The 25,844-nt window shown below is 39.0% G+C and overlaps 2 protein-coding genes across 2 annotated transcripts; both read right to left on the reverse strand.

Moving 5' to 3' along the window:
- Positions 1 to 1,263: 1,263 nt before the first annotated feature.
- Positions 1,264 to 3,711, reverse strand: cUnh15orf61 (chromosome Un C15orf61 homolog). The gene is made up of 2 exons (XM_084555052.1): positions 2,990 to 3,711; positions 1,264 to 2,891 (listed from the first exon to the last, which is right to left on the reverse strand). The coding sequence occupies exons 1-2, from the start codon at positions 3,330 to 3,332 to the stop codon at positions 2,764 to 2,766; spliced, it is 471 nt and encodes a 156-aa protein (XP_084411178.1). The 5' UTR covers positions 3,333 to 3,711; the 3' UTR covers positions 1,264 to 2,763.
- Positions 3,712 to 4,689: 978 nt separating this feature from the next.
- Positions 4,690 to 25,376, reverse strand: iqch (IQ motif containing H; the record flags this gene model as incomplete). The annotated part of the gene is made up of 21 exons (XM_084555966.1): positions 4,690 to 5,276; positions 5,436 to 5,544; positions 6,277 to 6,338; positions 6,728 to 6,850; positions 8,112 to 8,270; positions 11,306 to 11,592; positions 11,835 to 11,955; positions 16,177 to 16,365; positions 16,515 to 16,787; positions 17,519 to 17,700; positions 17,785 to 17,868; positions 18,768 to 18,834; positions 20,540 to 21,085; positions 21,212 to 21,372; positions 21,673 to 21,759; positions 22,067 to 22,151; positions 24,135 to 24,236; positions 24,562 to 24,637; positions 24,736 to 24,830; positions 24,928 to 25,050; positions 25,329 to 25,376. 21 exons carry the CDS (start codon positions 25,374 to 25,376, stop codon positions 5,196 to 5,198), a joined length of 3,060 nt encoding a protein of 1,019 aa, XP_084412092.1. The 3' UTR covers positions 4,690 to 5,195.
- Positions 25,377 to 25,844: the final 468 nt, after the last annotated feature.

Raw genomic sequence — 25,844 nt, forward strand, 5'->3', positions numbered from 1 at the left:
ACACAAATACACACACACAGAAGAAGAAGAAGAGAGGACATAAAGTGCCCCTCGTCATCCCTTGGGTGAAGAAATTCACCACAATAGATTTTTAATGGCTATCCAGTCGCCAAAAGTAAAAGGTGGCGTTTCAGATGTCACTAAAAACAGGTAAACAATGATTTAACATTCTTTAATATTTCTTTCATCACTGGTTGAATTCTGCACATCTACAACTGGAGGTGCTTTAAAAGTAATGAGTTTTATGTTTCAGTCGTCACATCACAATTCAAAAAGCGCCACCTGACAGTAAATATTGTGACAACGCTGGCTGACACTTGTGCATCGAGATGTAATTCCAGCGTGATCCCTAAACTGATCTGAGTGATGGCTCAGGTACCCCCGCTGCTCGCGGAGCAAGCACGGAGACAGTGCTGGTGGCCGATCCGGAGGCTTCATCATGATAACCTCGCCGGGATTAGCTGCAGGGGTTGTTCACGCGATAATTGTTTCTGCCAAGCCATATATCTATATGACAGAGAGAAAACTGGTGTGACTTTCCTGCTAAATAATTGATTTACGGAGCGGCTGCTACAACCATTTCAAGGAGCTGAACACGGTTTATTCTGTTGTTTGTTTGTTTTTTTGTCTTACATGGAACAAACTGAGAACTTATTAGCTAATTAGGAGATAATTACAAGTCTCTGCAAGTTGATTAGCAATTTCACTGTTGAACATTAACAATTTACAGCAACACCACACTCAATTTCAGCACTTGTTTTGCTTTAGTTACCTAAATTCTAAGCAGTACAAGTATTTAAAGATTTCACCTTGACAAAACTTATTACCAGCTCCAGCATGCAATTAAACTTGCCAAACAGGCATTAATTCTTTCTTCATTACCACATTAGATGTGTGTTGGGTAATTTAGACACTTCAATACGGGACTAGACTACAACGGCTATTAAAAAGCATCAATCTTGCAACAAATGCAGACACGTTTTGTTAATTTACAGAAGTCCATTTGCAGTCCGGATACTCTAGACTTGCAGTGTTGGTGACTAAAGTTCGATATGTAATGCTAAGCCTCCGCCCAAGCTCGAGAGGGGTGCCCTCCCCTGCAGTTTAGAGTGACTCAAAGGTGAAGCCCTGAAAACGAATACAATGTACTCACATGCTCCACAGTTTAGATTTCACTGACTCACATCGTCCTGTAATAGCCGCACACAAAGCTGCAGTCAGCTGCAACCCCATGCAATTGTGTCTGGCCTTACGACAGTATCAATGCAGCTCATGGGTCAAAGGGTCAATGAGTAATTAAGACATGGTTGCCTGAGCATTCCCCATGCACACTTTCAGTCCTGATGAAAGGAGGGCGATTTAAGTGTAGCCTGATACCAAGGTTCAGATTTCCATAAGTGTGTCTAAATGTTCCTTGTTCAAGGCAATTAGTATGATTAAAGGGACAGTGCGGTGTCATCACGCAGTTTAAGAGGATTTTGCACATGAATTCTTCATGAGGTTTAAACATTTCGCACACAACAAAAGTTACACTGCTCACGATAACAACGTTTAATGTAGACTTACTGAAGTGTGGTTGGGGTGCTGTGTAAAGCGCTGTACATTCAGGTGCTTTTCCAAAGGGAAGGTGATGGTGGTGCTGTAGTGGGGCATGTAAATGTCTTTGTGTTAAATATTCTTGCATAAGATGAGAAAGTTTTACAAAAACAGGCCACACAGGTAGATGCTGCTCATTTCATTTTGAAACAGCAGCCTTCAAGTGCAAAGAAGGTCAAAAGGTGAATTGATTTCCATGTACGACAAGAAATTATTCGCTCAATTTCATTGTTGCTAAAAATGAAGGGGCCAAGGCCTGAAAATTGAGGTCGCTGATAAATGCTATTAGTAGGAGATGCTGAGGGGTGAAATCAATATGGCAGTTTGTCAACCCGACTCTCAGAGGGAGAAGAACTCTGCAGCAGAGGTAAGCGTGCCCTGTCAGCAAAGCACATTACCAGAAATCAAAGGCCAGAGAGGGCCTGAAGGAAGGGATGCAGATGTCTCTCCACAAAGGCCACACTTTGGTAATTAAAACCTATTTTATCAGACCTGTCTTGTCACTGGTTTTTCTCTAACACTATTGACTATCTGTTGTGTGGAGGCTGACCACTAATTTAACTTTAAATAAATGAGCCGGGCCTGTTTAGCTTACTGTATTTGTCCTACACAATGGCGCAAAATACATGGCTGTCCCAAAATAAATTAAACCACTTGATTTAATTTATATTGAGCATATAAAGAAACTGTATCTGTCCTATTCAAATAATGTTTTTCCAAGACCTGATCTTGAGAAAGCTTAAAACTGAAGTTCAAGCAGAAAAATCCTCTCCTTTCCGTCATTCTGTTTACTTTAATATTTGTTGTGAACATACCCTTTAGCAACATAGTGAGTGTACAAACTCGTTTAAAGTCACTGAAACAATCAGTCCATTCTTAGAGAAATCCTAAACTTTCCATTAAACATTAATAGAACGTCAGCTTTCCGAATAAACGCTAAGTATTGTATGTCAGTGTAATAACATGCATAGCTGACTCCTCCAGTGCAACTTTAAATCTTTAATAATTAAGCACAAATAAACCTCTTGAGAAAAGAGCACCAGTGACATGGGAGGGCATCTTTCAACAGTTCCTGCAGATCTTAAACAACGGAGGTGTTGCAGATACAGCAGCGTGGTAAACAATGATCTCTCGAAAACACGTTTGAAGTAGCTCTTTTTTTTTATTTCAGTACTGTGCACCTTCATCTTCTTTGTAGGCAAAATAGACGGTGACAGGTCCAGTACTTGTCTGTACTGTTTCTGCAGCTCCTACCACCATCCAGCACCCGATGCCATAGGCCAAACAAGGGATACCTGAAATAAAAAGACAATGATCATGTGTTTGCAGGGTTTAAAAATAAAATATGAAATAATTTATGTAGTAGAAATGTGGTGGAGCATTTAATACTGACCCAGATTGATAACTTTCAACATGGTGAAAAACTTGTCTTCAAAGTCCAGGTTCTGTGGGGGTGCTTTGGTGCAGTGATATTTTATAAAGGGGAAGCAGCCTGTCCTCAGTATTTGGTAGTTGGATCCCTGAACTCTCCAGTTAAAGTTGGACAGTCCAAACTGGTCATTGTGGACGGAGCTGTAACGGACACAGTATGAAGTCCACGGCGGGAGTTTGCGCTGCAGCAGGTGGCAGGTTAACACCTCTGATGCAGCAGGCCGTGGACCCGTCCTGCCAAACCAACTCGGGATCAGGACGACCTTTAGAAAGATGCTATGCACCTTCCTCAAAAACTCCTTCATGACTTGTGGAAACAGCAGAATGACTGACCCTCGCTACGGTCCGTTTTTTAGCATCAGTGTTGCACGCATGTTTCTAGGACAGAGTTCTGCTTATCCTTTGGTATAATGTACCAAACTCCTGTTTTTACATTTTAAATCAGTTGCACATCAAGTTTAGCAAAACAGGAGCAGCTCAGCTGAGGTTAGCAAACGAGCTCCGGCTTGCGAGGTTTAAACGCTTAAATACCGTGTTATAGTTACACAAAACTACAGATACGCATGTTTAGTTCACACACAATATATCTTTACCAGGGGAAACACGTGAAGAGAGCAGCTTTCACCTTTCTGTTGGATATTATATCAGGCTGTAATGCTTCTTACTCTGACCTGGTTCTGCGGTTAAAGTCATCCGGTCGGAAACGCAGCGCCGCGAAATCGTTCCTCTTCAACAGACTCTCAACGAGCTGCATTTTATTCAGGGGATATTTTGTCACCTGTCTGTGGGACACAGATGCTGTGTCTCGTGAAGAACTGAAGTAAACTCCTGTAAAAAAATAAAAATAAATAAATAAAAAATAAAAATAAAATTGTATTTGTTTTTACTTGTACAAGTTTAGACAGCAACTAATATAAAATGTAACACACAAACTTGTTTAAGAGCAAGGTTACTTTAAACTCACATTACAATTATAAATAAATTCCTTCACAGAGTTTATTACCACTGACCCCAGTACTAATAAGTGTTTTTGTTGGATCCATGAAAACACCACACACTCCTTTAAGTACAAACTAAATCTCCTTAAAGTCATTATTGCCTCTACTGAAATATTTCCAAGTCTCTGTAGTCTGCTGTGAATCAGCATGGTGCTGAACTGGACAGCAGTCTACAAACAAAAGAATCCTCAGCTAGACTGCAAATAGAAAGTTATCCTAATATATGATTTTTTATTTTTTTATTTTTTTTAGCTTTACATATTTAATCATAATAATTGTTCCAGACTACTGCAATTCGTAATTTCCCCTCTGAAAAGATAAACATATACATAACGTAATTACCTTGAAAATCTTTAACCTTCCAAACCGACTGACCCATTTCACTTCATCAAGACCCTGGATGAAAATACAAAGGCATGCTTTCTGCAAACTGTATGTGGATATATGTTAGAGAATATTTATTTGCCTTCTTGACATTAATGCAATTTGCACTTTGACTGATAAAGCATGGAAACCAAAAACAACCTACATTTATAATGAATAACATTAGTAAACAGACTGGCAAATTAAAATATGGTATGAGTTTCCAACAACTAAATACTCATTTTATAAATGCATAACAGTCAGCTTATTGTAATTGTCAACTTACAGAAAGTGTCATTTGAGGATAAAATGCAGTCAGTACCAATCACTTCCTAATCAGCCAACCATAGTAATATGTGTGGCCCCATGTGAACAGCAGAAATGTATTAGAATCTGCACACGGGCCACACAATGCAAACAAAACGGATCTCTACATGTCTGGTAACGTAAATAATAACTATATATGCCTATATTTAGTCATTATTGTAGTTAAAAATGATCAGTTTAAAGCTAATATTGCCTTTTGCTGTATAATGTAAATGCATGAAGCCTTATTGTAAGGCCTTAAAAGCCTTATTGCTATTAGTACTTAGGGGACAATTTCTGCTTTTCAATATTAAAATACATTCAAATCGCAGAGCCGTTCATTATACAGATTCATGACAAATTCAGATTTTCAGAAATTTATTTGGCAAGCTGGGTTTGATCAGCCTCTATCCATCCCCAGGTTTCACATGTTTACAGTGGGATTTGACATGACCACTTAACTTGGCGAGAGTAGGGCAAGTTCATAGGCGGAACAACCGTCTAAACAAAAGCCTTATCCTCCGCTTGCACCTTGTTCTGAAAAGTCACCTGCAGTACATCTTCTAAGTTCATCATCAGCTCCTGCAAACCAAACAAAACACAAGTCAACTCAGATTGAGCACACATGAGCACAGTTTCTTAATTGTTACACTTTCTTCAGCAAAAACATTCCAGCTGACAAGAGATTCACAGAATATGCAAGTTAGATGAGGAGAGATCGTTAAGTAATTAACATGGTACCTTGAAATTGGTTTCTCCTTGCATTTTAGAGGATGATATTTCCTGATGAATGACTGACAGATTCCGAGCAAAGGTCACAAGAGCTCCCTGGAGATCCTCTGAGACGGTTCTATTAACGACACCACAAACAAACGAGTTTACTAATGATCCCCGTGTCGCCAGCTAAGAAACAATCACCTTGTTCATCTGATGGTGCTGGTTAAATGAAACTTTCAGCAGACAACATCTTCAGTCTTTAGGGGGATGAGCACAGCTTGATTTAACTGTTACAGCACTGCGTAAGCTAAAGGATTTCTGTGATAAATATGTTAAATAACCCTCTGCTTAACAACTTCTAGAGTTTGTAACATTTACAAAGCCAGAGGTGGCATCTTAATCCTCTACAAGAATTGTTTTTACTCTCTGTCTTGTGAAGCCTTCCACCCACCTAATCGTCTACTGTTTTTTTTCATGTGCTTGTCTATTTGAACAAAGAAGAGCAACAATATAAGTGTTCAGAGTTCGTTCTAAGGAGATAAATCCCAAATCTAATAACATTTGTATGTACAGCGCCAAGGAAAAGAAAAAATGTGTCTTTGTGTTAGCTACAATCATGAACAAACACAACCTTCCTTGACTAGTAACACAGAAACCATTGTGTTTTCTTGCCCATATTTAATCATTTAAACACACAGTGTATTGTATGTGTGTTATCAGCTTAAACAAGCTGTGTTTGTCTTTACTTGAGACTTAGAGCCCTATCATGTTTTATGACCAGTTAATGGAGCGAAGCAGGTAATTCCAAAGGGCTTGCATACTTTTTAATTATATGTATACATTTAAAGCAAACAGAAATACTTACATCATTCCAATGCTGCTTCGCTCGCTCCGGTCATAAAGAGCAAAAACCGTACCTTGCTTGCTCTGAAATGTGAGTCAGAAACACACAAAGTAGAGATCCATCATCACGTAGTGTAAATTTAGGAAGGGTACTCCACCAGTTTACCATAGCTCTCTTTTGACGATCGCAAAAGTTTGACAGTAGTAAAAAACAAAACGCAACTGTTCTTCTTTGTCAAACATGGCATCTCAAAAACTTGACTGATGACAATTCAATAAACGATTCTGGGGTATTATTAGTAGCTAATGTGGCCTCAAGCTGGGGAGCAAGTTACACCTGCACTGTTATAACAGACTCTCAATGTGAAAAATCTGTGGAATTCATGTTTCAGTCAATCATATTGTATATAAAGCTGCAAGAAAGAGCAATAAAAGGTGGTGGAAAAGCAAACAGGTACATTTTAAATACATACCTTCCTGTTAAATGAAATGCCATGAACCTTGCACAGCTTTAAGAACACATTATGGTACAACATGGAAAGGTTGGAGTGAAACAAGTGGCTCCCAATAACTGCGTAACGATTACCAACAGAAGGCTACAGAGAAAAAAAAGGCAGAAAACAAGACAGATACAGACTGTAAATAATGACTATTTGCATTTTTTGTTTTTTAAGTTTTTCTGTTGTATCTGGGTTTTATGTACAGTATAAATGGTGGTGGTGGTGGTGGTGTGTAAAATGAATAGAGATGGTTGAACCCCACCATGTCCTCAGGGTCATTGTTGAGAGTTTGTGTGTGTGATTAGTGAACATGATGAGTATGGGGCACATGTGCTAAACTGTTGGGCCTTTCTTAATTAACTGCGGGGAGGAACAATTAATGCTTGCAAGACATGCCAAACACAAGATGAGCTTAATTGTACGACACCAATCAAAGAAATTGCAGTTTGGGGACTGCAGTCTTTTTGCTTTCAAATTGAGACCAAGGTATTAGTTGAATGCACAAACACTTGGCCCTAGAAGGATTCAGAGCTTGCAAGTGTCATAAGTAACACAAGAGAGGTTGATTACTTAAAAGTGGCAGGGCTCAAGAGGATAAAAATGTTCCTGGTTCTCAGGCACCTTTGGGAGACAAAAAGAGCAGGCCTAAGCCCCCGCGAGCTCAGGAGATAGCCCATAACTCGCTGTGACGGCTGTGTGTTTGCAGTTGTCACACACAGGGCCCTCACACAACAATAAAAGTGTCCAACAGGGATTTAATTGTGTTTGTAATATGCAGGTCCCTAATGATGGCCACTGCTGAAGCCATTAACCACTGCAGTGGCTCAACTGCTGCACTGAAGCACCAGGCCACCAACTAAATGAATGTTTGATAAAATAACACAAGTCGCAGATTAACAAGCGTAAACTCAGGCATACTGCTAATAAAAGAACTCTATTGTTTAAGGCCTGGCACCAGGTTGATGAGGTGTTCAAGCGTGCATACACATGCATAATGAAAATGGTATGAATTATTAATGTGTTGATTATTTAGGCTCATCTATCAAAATGATAATGAATTCAGCACCTAAACACCAATTGAGCTCAGTGCGTAATTACAGTATTTAGTTGTATTTAACAATAATGAAGAGCAAAACGTTGATCTATCTTCGTGATTACTGCAGCGGTACGAATATCCTCTAAAGTCTCAGACTGCTTTACAACAGGGTGGTTTCTTTCTTGTCGGAGACAAAAACCAACAACAAAACAACTGCAAACAAACAACTGCAATTCAAATCATGGCATTTTAAATTGACGTCTTGATCGTTTAAGAAAAAAATTATGAAAACTGTCATTGTAAGCAAATATAAAATGGTACTTTGGCTGCAATCTGGAGTTCACAGCATTTCTCTCTGATTGGTGTTGGCACTTGTAAACAGCCTGCGCGGCAATTCAGCGTTCCTCCAGTCATCATCAGAAGCATCTGGGTCATGGCAAGCTGGTCACTGTATGAGATGTCCAGATCAACAGCCCATACCTGCAAACAAGACATCCTGAACTCAGTGTCAAAGCAAAGAAAAACTGACACTAGACTTAATAATTCCAATTTAATCACAAAAAAAATGGAACATCAAAGTATTTCGCCCAGCAGTCCCTAAACAGAGAAGGGTCAGCGCTGCTTAATCTTATCCATGTGGAGAGGCAGGCGATAGAAAAACACGGTTAATGGTGTGTGTTTGACAGATTTAGGTAATTCACTTGTATAGTGACACACGCACAAAGTAGATCCTTCCCTGCACATTTGGATTCAGACTGCCTTGGGGGAGTTTTCTTGGCTCAGGTCTGATGAGAAGTAAAGTTCAGATATGTATGGTAAATGGCATCATTATAAGTATATTAAGGGGTCATGTATGGCCGTAGCCGTCTGCTTAAACAGGGCTAATTTTCCCAATAATATCCTAATAGCTATGCCCTTTCTTCAAAAGTGGCGAATAAATCACCAGTGAAGGAGTTGTTAATAACTAAGTGGCAGTCGGCTGCCTCCTTTAGCTGTTCCTATTTGTCAAAGTAAACGCTCCTGCCACTGAATGCAAATTGCTGCCTGTCTGAACCCCGCAGTCTCCCTAACCTGAGCACTTTATCTCCACCACACATGGACATCTGACCATAGACGGCAATTATCTGAAAGGCTTTATTTTGTTTTATATTAAATTGGAATTTATTGTGAAAACATAAGGCACAGTTTGGGGCTACAATTAACTGTTAGCTTCCATAATGGATTAATCTGACATCTGAAAAAAAAAGGGAAAAAACATTTGTGGACATCTTTGAATATCAGAAATATTCATCCTAAAATTTATTTTGAAAGATAATCTGTCACTGATTGTTTGTCAACTGAATGACCAATTAATGGCTCATAATTTTAGGTCATTAAAATAATAATGTATCAATTTTACAGGGCCACACCCAAGTATAATTCATAATTCTTCTAATACCACTTAAAGAGATATCAACAATGCATTAAAGGACGAATTGTCTTTATATCAATATATGTAATCTGATTTTTCAGATTACATATGTACAGTTTTTACAGTTTTCCACTAAGAAAACCCCATTGCTTACATTTTGAATACAAGCTACACAAGAATGGCTGAAACATTTTACCAAAAGGCGAAACAATTGCAAGCGATGTACGTTCACGTTGAAGACCAATTCAGTAATATCTGCTGCACTCAATCACCTTTACAGTAGCCACCAATAGGTAGATGTAAGTCTCTTATGTATCAGCTTGATACCTGGGCCTGAGTGATGGACACACTCCACCGAGCCATTCACTCAACTCACTAAAACTCATACTCCCATGTCCCATTGTCGCTCTTAACAAAGCCGTGGGAAATGTAAGCCTGGATTGTACCTGTTTTCTATTGCCTTGCATTTTCATTAAAAACCCTGATGCTGCAGCTGGGGCCCCATCGTTCCACAATGTGAGGAAAGACTGCAAGGGCAAACATATGTGACCCACTTCTTCCCATCAAATAAAGTAGGCAGCTTTTAGCAACAGGTTTGAATCTAAATTGATGTTTAAATCCAGACAGGTTTGCCCATGTGGCGGTCCTCTATCTAAGCTTTGTGTGTGTGAGGAAATGGTTAAGAGTCTGTCATTAATGTCCCTGCCTCTATTGAAGCACATGCTGTTTTATAGTCTATTCTTAATTATGCTGTCAGTGAATCCCTTTCAATTTCGGGTCAACATTAAAGACGAAAATTAATTTTCAGGCTGTCCTGATTCCACTTAAAACAGTTAAAGAAACACTTCTGTTCCTGATACATTTGAGAAATATCACATTTTCCTCTTATAATTTTGTTGCTACAGTGACAATTTAGTGTGAGGATATAAAAATAAAAAATATGAAACAATTATTAAGGGTATTTTTTTAGCCTGTAATGAATACAACATGATAAAATCTACAGTCTATATAAAGACTGCAGTCAAAAAATTGTAACTGGATTATAAATATTAAAAGAAACAACAAAAGCTAAAAGAAAATGCTGCTAAAAACAGAATGTTTAAAGTTTTAAGACACATATAGCAGAGCTTTGTTCACACTGTGCACTACATGTAATTCAGAACATACTACCCTCTAGTGGCTAGTGTGTCCTTACTATTGCAAGTGTCTACACCCAATCCATTTTAAAGTGCTTGGAGTTCATTGTGAATTAAAAAATGACTACAGTTTCTACAATAAAGAGGATAAAAGCCAAACAGAATATATTTATTTGGCACTGGCCTGAATAAAATCCTTCATAAGAAGACATGACATCAGATGGTTTTTCAATAAAATAAAAAATAAAAAAATCAGTGTCCTTGTTTTTTATGCTTTTGTAAATTTGTAAAGTAGCGGCATTGTGTTCTCCGCTGTCCTGCAGGTTCAGTATTTTATAGACCATATTATAAACAAAGCATTCCATTTTTACAGCTCTGGATCAATAGGCAGTCAATGTGGCCACGTGTTAGGAGCAGAGGTTAAACCATCATAAACCAGTCCATTTCAAATATCATAAATCAAGAAGCTTTCAACAAAACTTAATCCTGACAAATGAGATCAGGCTTCAGTGGTGCCTCGCTATATAATAACAAGATACATTTCAGCAGACCACTGCAGGTAACCGGGTAGGGGGTTAAACACTGACAGGGTATCACTGTAAAGCTGCCAAATCACTTTAGAATGACCTATTGTCTGAAAGATAGGTGCCTCGTACTTTCTCTCTATTGTAAGGTTAAAGGGCAAGCCTTAAATGGTGGAATCAGTGTATCGACACAATAAGACCTGACAGTTTATTAGATGGTCTTGTGACACATTTGGTCCCTGTGCCCACAGTTTGGCTTGTCTGTTGTCAAGATCCCCGGGGAGCAGTTTAGGAGGCACCTATCTTTTCACATGGACCCTGATCCAACCTAAAAATTGATCTTTTCCACCAGTATGGTGAAATTGAGAGCTTTCACAACATGTATTGAAACAGCCCACATCCTATATATTATGGTGGCCTTTTCTTGCCCTGTCTGTATCTCACCTTCTGCTCCATGGTGTTGCGGTCCAGAAAGGTAGCCAGGTCCACAGAGACATGACCTATGATAAGGCGCTGCAGACAGGCCTGGCCCACATGGATGCAGATAGAGTGCAAGGTCTCTGGGTGCACAGAGGTCTGAGGAACAGTGGAGCCAATAGCTTCCAGTTGACAGGAGCCATGAAGCTGGTCTCCACAAGACAGCACGGTCACCTCACCTCCAGGCTCCAGCAGCAGATCTACCGTCAAACAGGTGACACTGTCTGAAGGTGGGTAGGCCTCCACCACGCCACCTGGACAAAGAGCGAGAGCAGAGAAATGGCTGCACTACACTCAACAATACCCATACATATGATAAAGGACCTAAACTCTCCTAGCAGCTGTTTAACAACCACTGAAAGTGACATGAAAATTATTTAATTTGTCAGTTCACAAAGGCAACATCTGGGAACTAGGAAGGACATAGGAAATGCATATTTCATACAGCTGTATTTGCAGGTGAATAGCATACTGTAGCTGACAATAGGTATCTAACCTTGCCTGAGGAAGGTCTTCAGGAAGCAGGCCCAGTTGGGATAGCAGGAGGTTTTAGCGGGCTGCGCATAATGGGCCAGCCATTCTGGGATCTCATCTAAATATCTCAGCAGTACTGACTCCTACAGAGAAAAGAGTTGAAGAGCATATATTATGGATCGGCTGAAAACAAGATAGAAATAGATCTGAGTACATGATGTGTGCTTTTGCCTTTTTTGTATTAATTCCAAGATTACAAGTACCGGGGACTTCAATTTGTCACTTTATCAAAGCTTTGTAGGTGTCGACTACATTACTGGAAACACCCCACGTTATCCGGATGACTCCAGTGACTTCTTGTTATCCTTAAGACCTTTGGTGGCTGCTTCAATTTCTGTGCGAGTGTCTGATGGATACTGCGGGAGGGTCTGTCTGTGAGTGACAGCCTATTATCAGAAGGCCTCAGGAGTCTAATGGCTTTAACTCACAGCCTCGAAGCACCTGCCCTCAATAACAACTCTCTCCACTGGGCAGCTGATGAATACCTAAGCTGGCCCCATCTATCTGGGGATCAATCAGTGCTTGACTGGGATCGATATCACTCTTGTTCCTGTAACTAGGAAATGCCATAATGGTTTCACCACTTAATTATGCTGTTAATTTCTAACTTTTGTTTTAGCTGTCCCCAAAACAGCTGGCACCTCAAGGACACTCGTCCCTCTTGCAATGGTGTGACATAGTTAATCTAACAACAGTGATGCCAGTAAACCTTTTACTGTCATTGTATAATACATGTATTAGATTGTATACAAAAATACAACACTCTGTGTTATGTGGACTGTATGAAGAGGGGTTCCTTTAAACACAGTATGTCATAATGTATGTATCAACCGTTTAAGATGGCCATACAGAATAAAATGTGTGAAGAGCTGACTAAATTCTGAATGGAAGTAATGTCTTTGTTCTTTCCTCACACTATACAGAGCGTTACTTTGTTTTGAGTATATGCTGTCTGGCTTCACTGGAGACAGGACTAGAGATTATGCTGTTGATATTCCAGTCATGTAACAGCCATCATCATATTCAAGTACTGTAAGAGGCGAGGTCAAATGCTACACAGTGATTCCCCCTATACAAACCATAAAGCACACAATGGTGCGGCAAAAAGTGTAAGGGAACGGTTGTCATTCTCAACGGAAGAGCAACCTCACCCCAGGACTTTGCCTATGCAGTTCTCAGAAACAGCAGGACAGGAAGAAAAGAAAGAGAGGTATTTTGCAATAAATTATTTGGACTTAAACTGCGTACCGTACCCTGTGATAGGATTTAGCCTTTGCTTGGTGTCCACATAAAGCCGTGCAATCTGGTCATAAATAAAATAGATGTGGCTCTGCCTCTTTGATTGCCATTTCATTTCTCCACTACATAGCGAAACAACTGAAAAACTACAGGAAGTGTTAGGAGTAAAAGGATGTAATCTGACTAGTTATACAATTTGATTTGATATTTATTTTCTGTTACACTGTCACGCAATAAGCTTCACTCTCAGCCCATGACAAATGACATGTGAAATATTAAATGGGTGCATTAATTGCTTCTTTTCTTCTCACTTTCATAATTTCACATCCCTGGTTGACTTTTTCATGTAGAGATGGCGACATTTCTTCTGTATAAACTTAACAATGAAGAATTTATGACGTTGAGTGAAATGAAAGAAAACACACAACGTGTGTCTTATATTAAGATTAATTATATAAAGGCAGACCATTAGATATTTAAACTCCTCCAAGCAAGCACAGACTGAACAATATTTAGACAGAAAACATCTGTATGAAATGTCCTTCTACCTCTTCAGTGGTAGTGATTATCAAATGACCCATTTCGTTGACAAACCTAACCTAAATAAGGTGTTGCTTAAGATCTGTTTGTACACAGCATGACAAAAAGAAATACTCCATCTGTTGACGCTATTAGGTGTAATTTTTACCCTCTTGTGCCTAATGATCCATATGCAAGCTGTGTGAGCGCTTAAGTGTGTGTATGGCCCCCTTCAGGCGTTGCATGGTTGCAGATCTACATGTCTTTAACCTCTCTCTGTGTAAATGCTAAAAGAGGCCTGGGGGCTTTCTGCAGGGTGAAACATTGTGCTGAAAGCTGCCCGGCCTCGCAATATCTAGAAAAACAAACGTTGTCCAAGACCTCCGTGAAAGATCCTATAGTGAGGACACAGTCCCTCCTCTTCCACCTCCTTGTATCCTTTTAGGCTTTCTTTAGCATAGCCAGAAGGGATCTAATTGTTCATACTATTCTGAAAGACCACATGGTATTTTTGTGAGTCATACTGAGCCCTTCAACAAGCAATAATTAAAAAAAACAAAAAAACAATGCACACAGTCTGTGTAGTCTAAAGGCAATTATACTCTTTATTCTCTGCTTTAAATATACAGCGATTATTAAGAGTATGGGACATTTCACAAACTATTTGATAATATATACTTTAATTATCACTTATTTCTTATTTATTGGTAAATAATTATCTTGGTGAAGAACTGTTAAATTATGGATTCGCATTAAAATGCTTCATTGTATAATTTGTATTTGATCAATATTTAATTCAATTACCACTATTTTTGTAAAAAATAGCTTAAAGCATCTATTTATGGCTGCAAATATTCAGAAGGGCGAGCATTTATCCTATCCTATTCACTAGCCATTGCATTTTTTCTACATTAATGAGCGTTATATCTCAAAATATTCTGAAGTTTAAACATCCATCTACAGTTTCTGCTGTGAAAAGAACATAACGAGGAGATACACTAACATAAAATATTCATATGTCTGAGTCCAGTCAACAACATTGTTCTGTAATCTTTCAGCATAGAGAGAGCCAAATTGCTGTCTTTAATATAAACTACTACAACAGCAGAAGGACAATGTAATACATTCGAGTGGCAACTACATTTTAAGGGGAAACAATGTCCTAACAAAAAAATCATGCAATGAGGAGCCCAGGATGTGGGCTTTGCTTTGATTAAAAGAGCAAGGTGTAGAATAAAGGCCAGTTAAAGTGTTGTGTCCATATGGCCCAGAAGCCCTGAGGCTGTCGGCCTACACTGGGGGCCTCGGCACTCTTCCCTCTCCATGGGACCCCAGCTGGTGAAAGAAACCCCATTTACTTTCCTCTGCTGCCTCAGCCACCATTATGGACCTTGGCTGTGGCTCAGCCACTCTCTGCCATAATTAACAGCACCAAAGCCACAACAATTACAGCCCCGCACCGCACATACACTATGAATCAAAGAACAAGCTAATAGGAACAATACAGAGTGAGCGCTAAGAAGCTTGAGATGACTGCTGTTCTTTCAAACAGAATAAAAAGTAAAATCGTTGTGCTCCAAGCCCACAATCATTAGCCTGTAATTAGTTTACACAAAGCTCCCAGTTAAATGGCAAAATACGGTAATTAACACATGACAGAAAATCAAAGGCTACTTTGTAAGCATATGAGAAATAAGAGCCAGGGGCTCAGAAGCTGTGTACAGATTGCACCTGTAGTAAATGAATGGTTTACCAATGATTAAGTTTTACATTTGAAATGAATTGGTCAGAGATTAAATCTAACTGTTTATTTTGAGGAGAAATAAACAGTTGATATTATCATCATTATAACTCTGTATTTTCAATATGTTTATTGTTTATGTTTGTTTACAAATGGCAACACTGAAAGCTCAGCGTTGTAATGCTACAACAGCAGACCAAAGGTTAAACCTCAAATACTAAGGATTAGAATGATTACCATCATTTGTAGTTCAAATTAAACCAGGTTACAGAAATAACCTGGATAACAGACTTATATATGCATTAGAAATGTTGAGTTGACTACACTATCACTGCTAGGTGAGTTAGAGCATTGCTTTTGTTGTCCGAAATACACCGTCACTAGCTGATGTGTGAGCCCCAGGAATGGATAATGACTGTGTGTAAAAACAGACATATGCTCTTATATGCTCCGGGGACAATGTTTAAAACGCTGTACTACAGGGACAAGCATTGTGAATGATCTGATAAGTTACCATGTACTTTAAACAGCATTTTTCTGTGAGGGTAATAATGATAATAGCATTAAACTTTATTTGCATTGTCTTTTTCTAAAACCATTGCTTTGGACAAAGTCATAAAAAACAGACATGATAGTAAAAATCATCAATTTAGGGGGAAGTAATAACAAAAAATTAAAACACAAAAGCAAAATTCAAATTAATAAAACACTGTATAAAAGTAAAAATCTAAAATGTTTTTAAGGGCTTGGTCCAATATTTTATGTCAAAGAGGGAATGACGTACCCCTTTAAGTAATATCTTTACCTGAATCCATTTTGTGTTCCATAGCTCACGACCATAACGATGATATTCCCGCAGGGCCCAGTTATAGCAGCTAAGATGGCATATATCACAGTACGCTGTACCGCGGCCGCCATGCTCAGAGTCCATCTTGAAGAGCCAGCGCTGTACATCCATGTTTTCAGTCATGAGCTCTGCCAGTGTTTCATGAAGCTAAATTGAGGGAGAAAAATGTGAATTCCAAAGTAAATTATACAAGAAAAAGTTGGAGAGAAAAACAAAATTGTGTCATTGTGCTACTGGGCATCGATGAAGGACATGCTGTAATGTAGTATGGGCACGCAACAGTGTTTTTTTCTGACCTGGTTTAATGAGTAAATGCCTCCTTGACCAGGTGGTGCATCAACCTCTGCCCCAGCAAAGATCCTCCTCCCTCCAGACTTGCAGCCGTAGAGCTGTGCAATAGCTGGTTCTGGACCCAGGACTGGCACACCCAACTCATCAGCCACTGCCAGGTCATCTGCATGGGCCACTCCACCCACAATGTAGGCCTGCTTCCCCTGGATCAGGTTTTGGATGCGCTTCAGGGTGCGTGGACTGTACTTCAGCAGTGTAGAAAGGCACATGTTGTGGGTCTGGAAGAAAAGAGGGGAGAAAGATTACTGCTGGAGCGCTCTCAGTGTCTCTTCCAAGGGTTGTTTCTTGACCTGATTTATCACTGTGTACACACAACAGCTCTATTATTGAAATAGCCAGCAGGGTTTTGACCTCTCCTGTATGCTAGCAGGTTGAATTGATAAAAGCTGCCTGTGGGATGCCTCCCCTATCCTTCACATCTTTAATGTGTGCTACCAATGAGCTCCTTGGGAATACAACTAATTACTTCACATCTGTATTTATTTGATCCACATGGAATTATCCCTTCTGTCACTGGCAGAATGCGCTGCCAGCCACGGGTAGCAGTGATTCATCTCAGCAACACGTCTGGCACAGTTTAACAACAAAACAGCAGGAAAATCAATAAAAACAAATGAAGAAGACCACGTCAGGTTGCATAGTCAATCTGCCACAAAAGGATGTAAAAAAAGATGGATAAAATGGCTGGATGTAAAAAGACAATATACTGACACCTTGAGTTTACTGTAACTGTTTTAAAAATGCAGCAATTGAACAGTTAATTAAGAGTAACTTAATACACCTCTAGTGTGTTTACTTCAAAATAACAAAGAGGTTTAGTTTCAAAAGCTGTAAGGACTGAAACAGAGCATATCTCTCACAGGACAACTGTACAGTAACAACCTCGTCTAGTACCCTCTAGAGGAGAATTCAAAAACTACAAATGCTTGTAGAGATTTCTCTACCTTACCGGGAAATAGTCTACAGCCTCAGGTGTGAGAATGATAAAGCGTCTCACGCCGGATGAGGCCAGAGTGGCCGTGGTATCAGCCCCATCTGTGGCTCCATCACACTTCAGGAGGCTGGTGTAATAGTGCAAGATGTCGTCGCCCAGATGCTGGGGACATACGTAGATCACGTCCACATTTTCATCTAGAATTACACAAAGAGACCTTTACAAATTACATGTTTAAATTGGAGCATATAGAAAAACGTAATCTGTGTGTAAGATCCTACCTCTAATGTCGCACACTCTGCTTATTTGGACGTTCTGTAGGATGTCAAATCCCCTCATGTTCAGTCGCTGGCTCTGACAGTACCCTGTCAGAACAAGAAACAATAACGTCACATATTCAATAACAAAATAAAAATCTGTAACTCAGTTCAACCGCCTTCAAATGTGCGCATCACTCGGTGTGGGGGTAAGGGAGTTAAATCTAATCACACTGTAGTGCAATCCGATGATTAATTTAGCTTAATAACTAGCAGGTGCAGTGCCCGTCGTGTGCTGGGAGTCCTGTTGCACCATGTCCAGCCACCACTGAACTACATCCTGTGATACCGCCAGGATTTTAGACTATGTATGTCTGGATTTCTGCCTGAGAGAGAATCCTCAACTGAATCAAGGTAATTAAATGATTGGATTCATGCTAATTAACAACAATGGGGTTCAACTTTCTAATTATCCTTGCTCACACAGCACTCTCTGTAGCCACCCCAAGTGCAAATAAAGCATTCCATCTGCTAGTAATTAGGCTTAATAATTTTAGACAATCGCTCAATGATTTACAATGCACATGCCTGATTACAGTCTAAATGTGGTGAAATTAGAACAAGAACCGATCATAGCTTGCACTCTATGTTTAGTGCAAAAACAGCTTCTTGCTCTTTTGTGTGTGGGTTTTTTTGTTTTTTGTTGTTCCGCAATAGAATAAGACCTTTGTGCCTCTTGTAAATATTCAGCATAATGGCTTTTCATTTGCTTAATCTGCAAATTAAATGGCGATTGAGACTAAATTGTTCTGTTCCCTGGCATGGGGACTGTCATCATCCTGTGAGTGCTTTCCTGCAGAGAGTCATTTGAACGAGACAGCGCGCCTGCACCAGGGCCACAGTCTGGGGCAGCAGAGTGGTGAGACTGCTGCTAGATCAGATGTGTGTGTGTGTGTGTGTGTGTGTGTGTGTGTGTGTGTGTGTGTGCAGCAGGCAAAGAAAGCTACCTAATGAAGGGATGTGGATAATGGTCCTCTTGGAGGACTGGATATGTTTCCAGTTGGCTGCCAGATGCTGGGGACGGAGAAAAGGAGTGATCAGAGAGGGGACTGCCTGAGCGTTTACACACACACACACACGCACACACACACAGAGACAAATCATCACATCACTGCATAGCTAAAACACACCAAGCCAATCTCTCTCTTGGCTCACAGAAGCAAACCAAGCATAAAATACCATCGTAATTAAATTAAGCTTTTACTTTAGAAACATCTTCTCACAATTAATTCAATCAGCAAGGTACATGATGCTACTGCCAGGGGAAGATTAGCAAGCTTAATTAACAGGGTATGAATGTTAAAAGAGTGAGAACATACATTTAGTGCATGTATACACGCGCAACGGTGTTACAACTAAATGAACTTGTAGGCTCTAATTAATATTGTGTCAGCGCTCTAAAAGACGTTCAGCCCAGATGACAGCACAGACATGACATCTACACGCCGAATGGGAAAAGAATTACAGAAGATTATGCATCTAGGACAATTGTGCTATCATACTGCTACTGACGAGCAAAATAGAAATTGTTTTTCCTGTGTCTAACATTATATGATTATTGTATAATTTACATTCTGTTACAGCAGAAATAAGCTAAAATGTTTGAGATACAGAGCATATTTGTGAAACCTCGGAAAATAAACAATAATTGAATAAATTTGCCTTTAAATGCTGGCATTAAATTAAATCAGTTTTGGTGTGATTTTTTTTTTTTTTTTTACTTATTTTTATTTATTCAAACTGATAACTCCCACTGTGTATGCAGTCAGTGGTCTCTCCCTGTTAAGAATTTTACATTATGCCACTACATTTATAACCATTTCTATTGCAAAACAAGAAGAAGATGGTTTCCTGTTTTCATTTCCCCCTTCATGTCTGTGGACAAGTCTGCTCTGAATAATAATTGGTTCTTTCAGCTAAACACTAAAACCAACAGAGATGTGTAAAACTGATATCAATGACCATATTAAACTATCTAAAGTATTTATTGAAAGCATGCCATTACTTCTTTAGCAAGGATTACAAGGACTATGACAGACAGTCTGAATCGACGTATTAACCAATTTACAGATTCGTTTTGTTTGTGATCTCCACCCTTCACAATCGCTGTTTTTCCGTCTGACTGCATGGTTGCAGTTACTTTAATCACTTGCTTTTATCCATTTTATCTGTATGTTATCTCTAATATTTTTTGATTTATCTGGCCCAGTGTTTTTTTGTTGTGTATGTGTGTGTCTCAAACTGGAAGTAAAAAAAAATATGCATAAAATTAAAGCTGTACATGTAAATTGTAACACGCATGCATAATGATATGGCATTGCCTCACTTGTTCTTACTTTTTAAAATTGTCTTGGGGTATTAGAGACTCTTGGCACTTCTGAAATGAAGCTGATCAAAAAGATTTTTATTGGACCTCATAAAACACAGAAGTTTGTGGCTGAATGGAAAACAGAACTTTATAGTGAAAACTGTTATTTTTGCATTAACAGCAGCAGTACTGAACCATTTTCCCTGTAGTGTAAAACAGATATTTAATGTTTAAATCACACAAGCATAAAGTAACTTAATTTTAATTAAACTGAGCATCTCAAGGTTATATAAAATATCTGACTATAATTTAGAGAAACTGAGATAAAAAGGTAAGTCAAACTTTGACAAAGGGTCATATTAAGTAAGAGAGAGGGAGAAAGAAAGAGCAGTTGGATACAAACAAAATCACCTGCGCTCTGCTGCGATAATTCTCCAGTTGACTAAAACGCCGGGCTTGCAGGGCCTTCCTGACACGACGCATCTGAGCGTGCATCAACCATGAGATGGCGATGGTGCCTGCCGCCCACTTGCGCCGGCAGTGGCGCAGGTAGGCCGTCCGAGCTATGTAACGCCTGCAGCAGGACTGGATGCGGATGGCAGCCGCCTCAATGCCTCCCTCTCCCTTGTAGCGCTGACCTGGGCGTAAGACAAGACCCAATACCTCCTCCCAGTTTTCAAGCACTGGCAGGAGTGCGATCGCTGAAGGTGCATTTCTCCAACCATTGTCCCAACCCTGGCTAAACTCCACCAGTCGTTCTCCGCTCACTTTAGCTAGAGGCACAGCAAAATCCCTGAGAAGTTTCGTCAGGGCCTCCAGAGCATCGGCCACACTGCTCCAGCACAGGTTGGCACTCTGCTTGAAGTGGCGGAAATCAGTCGCCACAGGGTCAATTTGTCCGTTTATGATTGTAAAGGCATATTTAGTAATGTTTTCAGGAACGGACACAACTAGATTCTACAGAGGGAAACAAGAGAGGGACAACCATAATATAATACAGGTAAAATAAATGAGACATGAGACATTTCTGATCAGTTTCCCTTTCTTAATTTAATCTTCTTAAACTTCCTCAATCATTCATACCTGAGGACTTTTAGGGATAAGACTGTTTGTGCTTTTGGACGTTGTGGTAGGAGGCGGTGTCTTGGTTGTCCAGAGAGGTGTGAATTCTCTGTCTGAACTTGCATAGGTGGATTCAGATTCTGTTCCCCATTTTAGCTGCTTTTGGCACCTGGACTTTGAAACTAGCAGACCAAAATTCAAACAAAACAAAGAGAAAATACTGGACAGCCAAAGGTGGAGGTCTTTTGTCATCAGGAATCTTCACAAGACTCATCTTCTGTGTTCAGCATTGGTTAGTAAAGGTGCTTTTTACAAAAGCACTATTGACTACATAGGTCGGTCATGTTAGATATATATATATTTTTTTTCTCCCTCAGAGATATTTGCTAGATAAATCCAAAATTCATTGACTAAAATGTTGGGAAATAGAGGTATATTCAGGTAAAATACTCTGTCTTCTGCGGAGTCTGTGGTGCACTGACCTGTTTTAGAAGAATGTGAAACTTCTTTTGGGTGAAGAGAAGCAGCCTTTTGCTTCATTGACATACAAAGCAAACTTGGATGTGGCACTGGGGAAAAATCAAAACAAAAGAAATACTAAAACATTGTGTTCACGCTTAAGAGGATTTACGGATTTAAAAAAGGTCCACCATATAAAATACTGGGAAAAGAAAGTATTAATATTAAAAAAGTCAAAATAATTGAATATTACAATAATAATTACAGTTATAAGAATATAGATATAAGACTATACGGAAGTCATAATATGGAAGTTGAGGTCTGATAAAGTGAAACAAACATCAAGCAAATGCAAACTGTCAATTAGCATTTTTCTACATTACAACAAAAACTGAGGAGGTGAAAATGTCTGTTAACCTGTCCCCATTTCTTCTTGAGGTATTGCCGGGATGTGCCGACCCTTTGGTTCAGCCCTTTGGTGGTGGATTATACTGCGTTTTGCCTGAAAAGAGAAAATTTTTTAGATCAGATATAAATGAAACTAAAGCAATGCTACATGATATTTCCCTTTGTTGTCCACATAACAAGGTGTCCTGCCCTTTATTTCATCGAACTGATCACAAGTCAATGAACATGCTTCAAATGAATGTGTTTACACAGCAGCTACCTTGTAACAATGTAAAAAAAAAAAAAGACTTTCTATCATAATGAGTATAAATGCTTGGGATAGCATACATGTATATAAACAACAGATTTTCTGCATTCCTTAAGGATTCAGAAAGCCACAAAAGTGCTAGTGGAATAGTTTTAGACAGTATTCCCCCTTATATAATAATTAATCACAAAAACCCCAGGTTAAAGATAAACATAATAATAAAAATCTATATGTCAAAGCAATCTTGTTCTGTTAAACTTAAACGTTTTTAATTAACATTATTGTAACAAGAGGAAATTAATATCAGATTTAATGGCTTACTTCAAGACAAAAGAAGACGCCTTAGATTCAAATGTTTCACTACTCATGGAACACAAACTTTGTACTCCTCCAGACATGTCACCTAATGTCCTCTCTTTCATTCTCCTCAGACCACTGAGCTCTCTGACAGACCACAGGTAGTAGCCAGGTGCTTGGAGTTTCTCCCCTCAAAGGCACACATCTGTTTCAGATGAGGTTGGGAAAAGGTGGCACCTTTTATAAAAATGCTAAAATGCAAAAGCTTATTCCCTGGCACGGGTAAGGGGTAGAGAAGAGCTGGCCTGAGTTGCAGGAGGCGGCAGCAGGCAGAGAGCCAGTGGTTAGCAGTTGGGGAAGCTACGGCTGTCTTATTGGCATGCTGGACCAGGTACCCACTTCTGTCTTGAGACAGCTGTAAACCAGTAGCCCATAGCACAGCAATCAGGCGCCTGTTTCTTTAGAAGAATGCTGATGTGCTGCAATCTGCTGCTTTCCGCTTTCTGCAGCCAGCACTCCCATCTCTCCTATATCAGAGTGACAGTCTTGGCCTCTATCTCTCATGTCAGTTATAGATTCCCAACAACATATTGGAAAAAGAAAGTGTGTAAAATATATCTAAAACTAATACCGACCTTTGCAAAGATTAATTTGTTTGCTTTGACAAGTGCTGGATATCATCGCTAAGCCAAGTGACCTTTATGTCAGAGTCTGCCTGAGCATGAGACCTGAAACATCTATTAATGCAGACTTGTATCATCACTCTTCACTCCACCAAGAAGGGTCTATTCTGGGGTTTAAGGCAAAGCAACAATGATATCCAATTCATCTTAGTTATTGCATGGATCTGTAATGCTTCCTAATCAAATCTTTCCTCCGGCATGTGCTGTATGTTAATATTTCATATATATAATTCATATCAAAGACTCCTGACACGGGAATCAATTTATCACTGTATGATGCATATAACTGGAGGACATAGTGTTTTTCTGATTACAAATTGTATGCACTGATTGGTTTCTTTACCAGCAGTAAGACTATAGAAGATCTAGCCCATAACTAATCAAGTAAAAATGCAGTTTGGTTTCTGCAAACAAATTAAAAGTTCAAATTATTCTAGCTGTTCAGTTTTACAATTGTCATCCACTTCATCTTGACTATTCAATCTGCCAAACTGCAGTACGTAATTTGGGGAAAATAAATCAGCTTTCATCTTGACTTCATAAAGAGACTGAAAGAGTCCATGTTACACCTGAGTGACGTTCACAGTGTTTAAACGAAACCCGGCTGGTATAAACCGTGTATTACAATGAGAACAATAGATATATTAAAATCACAGAGTGATATCAAAGTCGCATACATGTAAATTCATGTTTTAGCATTATTTTTTATTGTTACTACAGTTAAACAGTACTTACATACTGTATTAAATATTAACTAGATCTCTCTGTAAAACATGCTTTCTATGGAAGATATGCATGGCGATCTACAGCTAAAATTAAAACTATTATGCATTTAGGGAAGCTGACTTACTCCATTTGTGCTCCTCTTGTGGACTTCAGGGAGTGATAGCCCAGATTTCTGCGGTAAAATGGCTCTGTTGTTTGGCTGAGAAGGGTGGTACAGTAAATGCATGTCTACGGCAAACGTGTGCTGAAAGAAGATTTTAATTATACGCATATATGAGCAGTAATAGTTTTGCTGAAATTATAAATAAATTCCATGGCAACAGCATCCATTTGCTAAGTAGAAAATTGTTAATGCGTTTTCCTTTTGTCTCATGTCCTGAAAATGGTCCACTTCTATTTATCTTGCCTGTCTTAACGTCTAATACAGTAGAAAAGCTGGATTTCAAATTTCTACTGTACATAGTGTAGCTTGTACTTCGTATCACTAACTACAAATATCTTGTCATTCATTATATTCTCTATTCATTTCTTAACAGGAATAATAAATGTACCTTTCCCCCAGGTGAAACTCCTGGTAGCTGCTCCCTGCGTGGATGCACATCTGGGATACTCTCCAGCGATGGTTTCCTGTGTGAAGTCTTTCTTTCAAACTCACAATCCCCATTACCAGAATTGTATAACAGTTTTAACATTCACTGTGGATAATTAAACTTCTCCTTACTTACCATTTAGGAATCTGCGCCTTTTTTTGTATATCTTCAATGCTCGGAAGAACCAGCTGCTGCTTATTCACTGTTTTCAGATAATCCTCTGCATGTTTCTATGTACAATTAAAGAACAGGTTAACTGTGATTTTATCTGACCTCTACTTTAATAGTATAATTATCTATGTTTGATTCTGCATGAAGCTTTCTCACCCTGATGCTCTTCTCTGTGTTACGAATGGCATTGTCCAGGGCTTGAATGTCCAGCGTTATGTCCCTCTCTCCGGCAGTGATTTTGTCGAGACTGGACTTGAGCTGTTTCAAATCATCTTGAACCTGCAATATACATGTTTACAGTGTACACACTTTAGATAACTGATCTTAAACACAACCAACACAGTTTTCACTAATGACCCAGTGTACTGTTGCATGAAGTAGTTTAGAAATATTTCTGTCAAATTTGAAGGTTTCATCTAACAAAAAAAAGTCAATGTATATTTATTTTCTTAAGTATCTGGTCACAACTTAGATAATTTTTAGCTTTAGCTTTAGCTTTAAAAACAGCGACGTTACCTAGCTAAAGCCAGTTAAGTTTTCTCTAGAGACAACATTACCTGAACTAAAACAGCTCCCAAATTGTCTTTTTTAAGTATGCCAGACATCCTTTTTTTTTTTTGTCCTGGGTTTAATAATATGCCTTACAAATCCGACACGATATCATAGTGACAACTTTGAATGGTTAACTACCCAGTTAGCCTCTAGTTAGCTAGTCCGAAACACCTAATGAAAACTCTTGAAACTCGTAGCCATGGCGACGAGACTCTTTGGGATAAACTTAGCCAGGAGTATGACTGTCAGACATTTATTTACCGCTACAACTTACACATAAAAAATATAAAAACATATCTATGTCCTTACTTTCTTTTACGCTACTTTATCCACTTGTGAATACATATTTTACATTTTTAAATACATTTTTAAATACATTTTTATATTATTTTTTCGCCATAAACATAAATTGCATTTTTAATATCTAAACGTACACTATTTGAAAAAAATAAAAATAAAAAAAATACACTACAACAGCTCAGATAAGTTAATAGCTTTGGTCATTAGTTTTTATGCCGGGT

Source organism: Chelon labrosus (assembly GCF_963514085.1).
Source record: "Chelon labrosus genome assembly, chromosome: 11".
Classification (NCBI taxonomy): Eukaryota; Metazoa; Chordata; class Actinopteri; order Mugiliformes; family Mugilidae; genus Chelon; species Chelon labrosus.

Bases quoted from the DNA above. Each gene is read 5' to 3' on its own strand.
- cUnh15orf61 (XM_084555052.1), bottom strand. From the start codon at position 3,332: ATGAAGGAGTTTTTGAGGAAGGTGCATAGCATCTTTCTAAAGGTCGTC. The intron at 2,892-2,989 runs GTCAGTATTAAA...TTTTTATTTCAG, and splicing joins GTTGAAAGTTATCAATCTGG to GTATCCCTTGTTTGGCCTAT.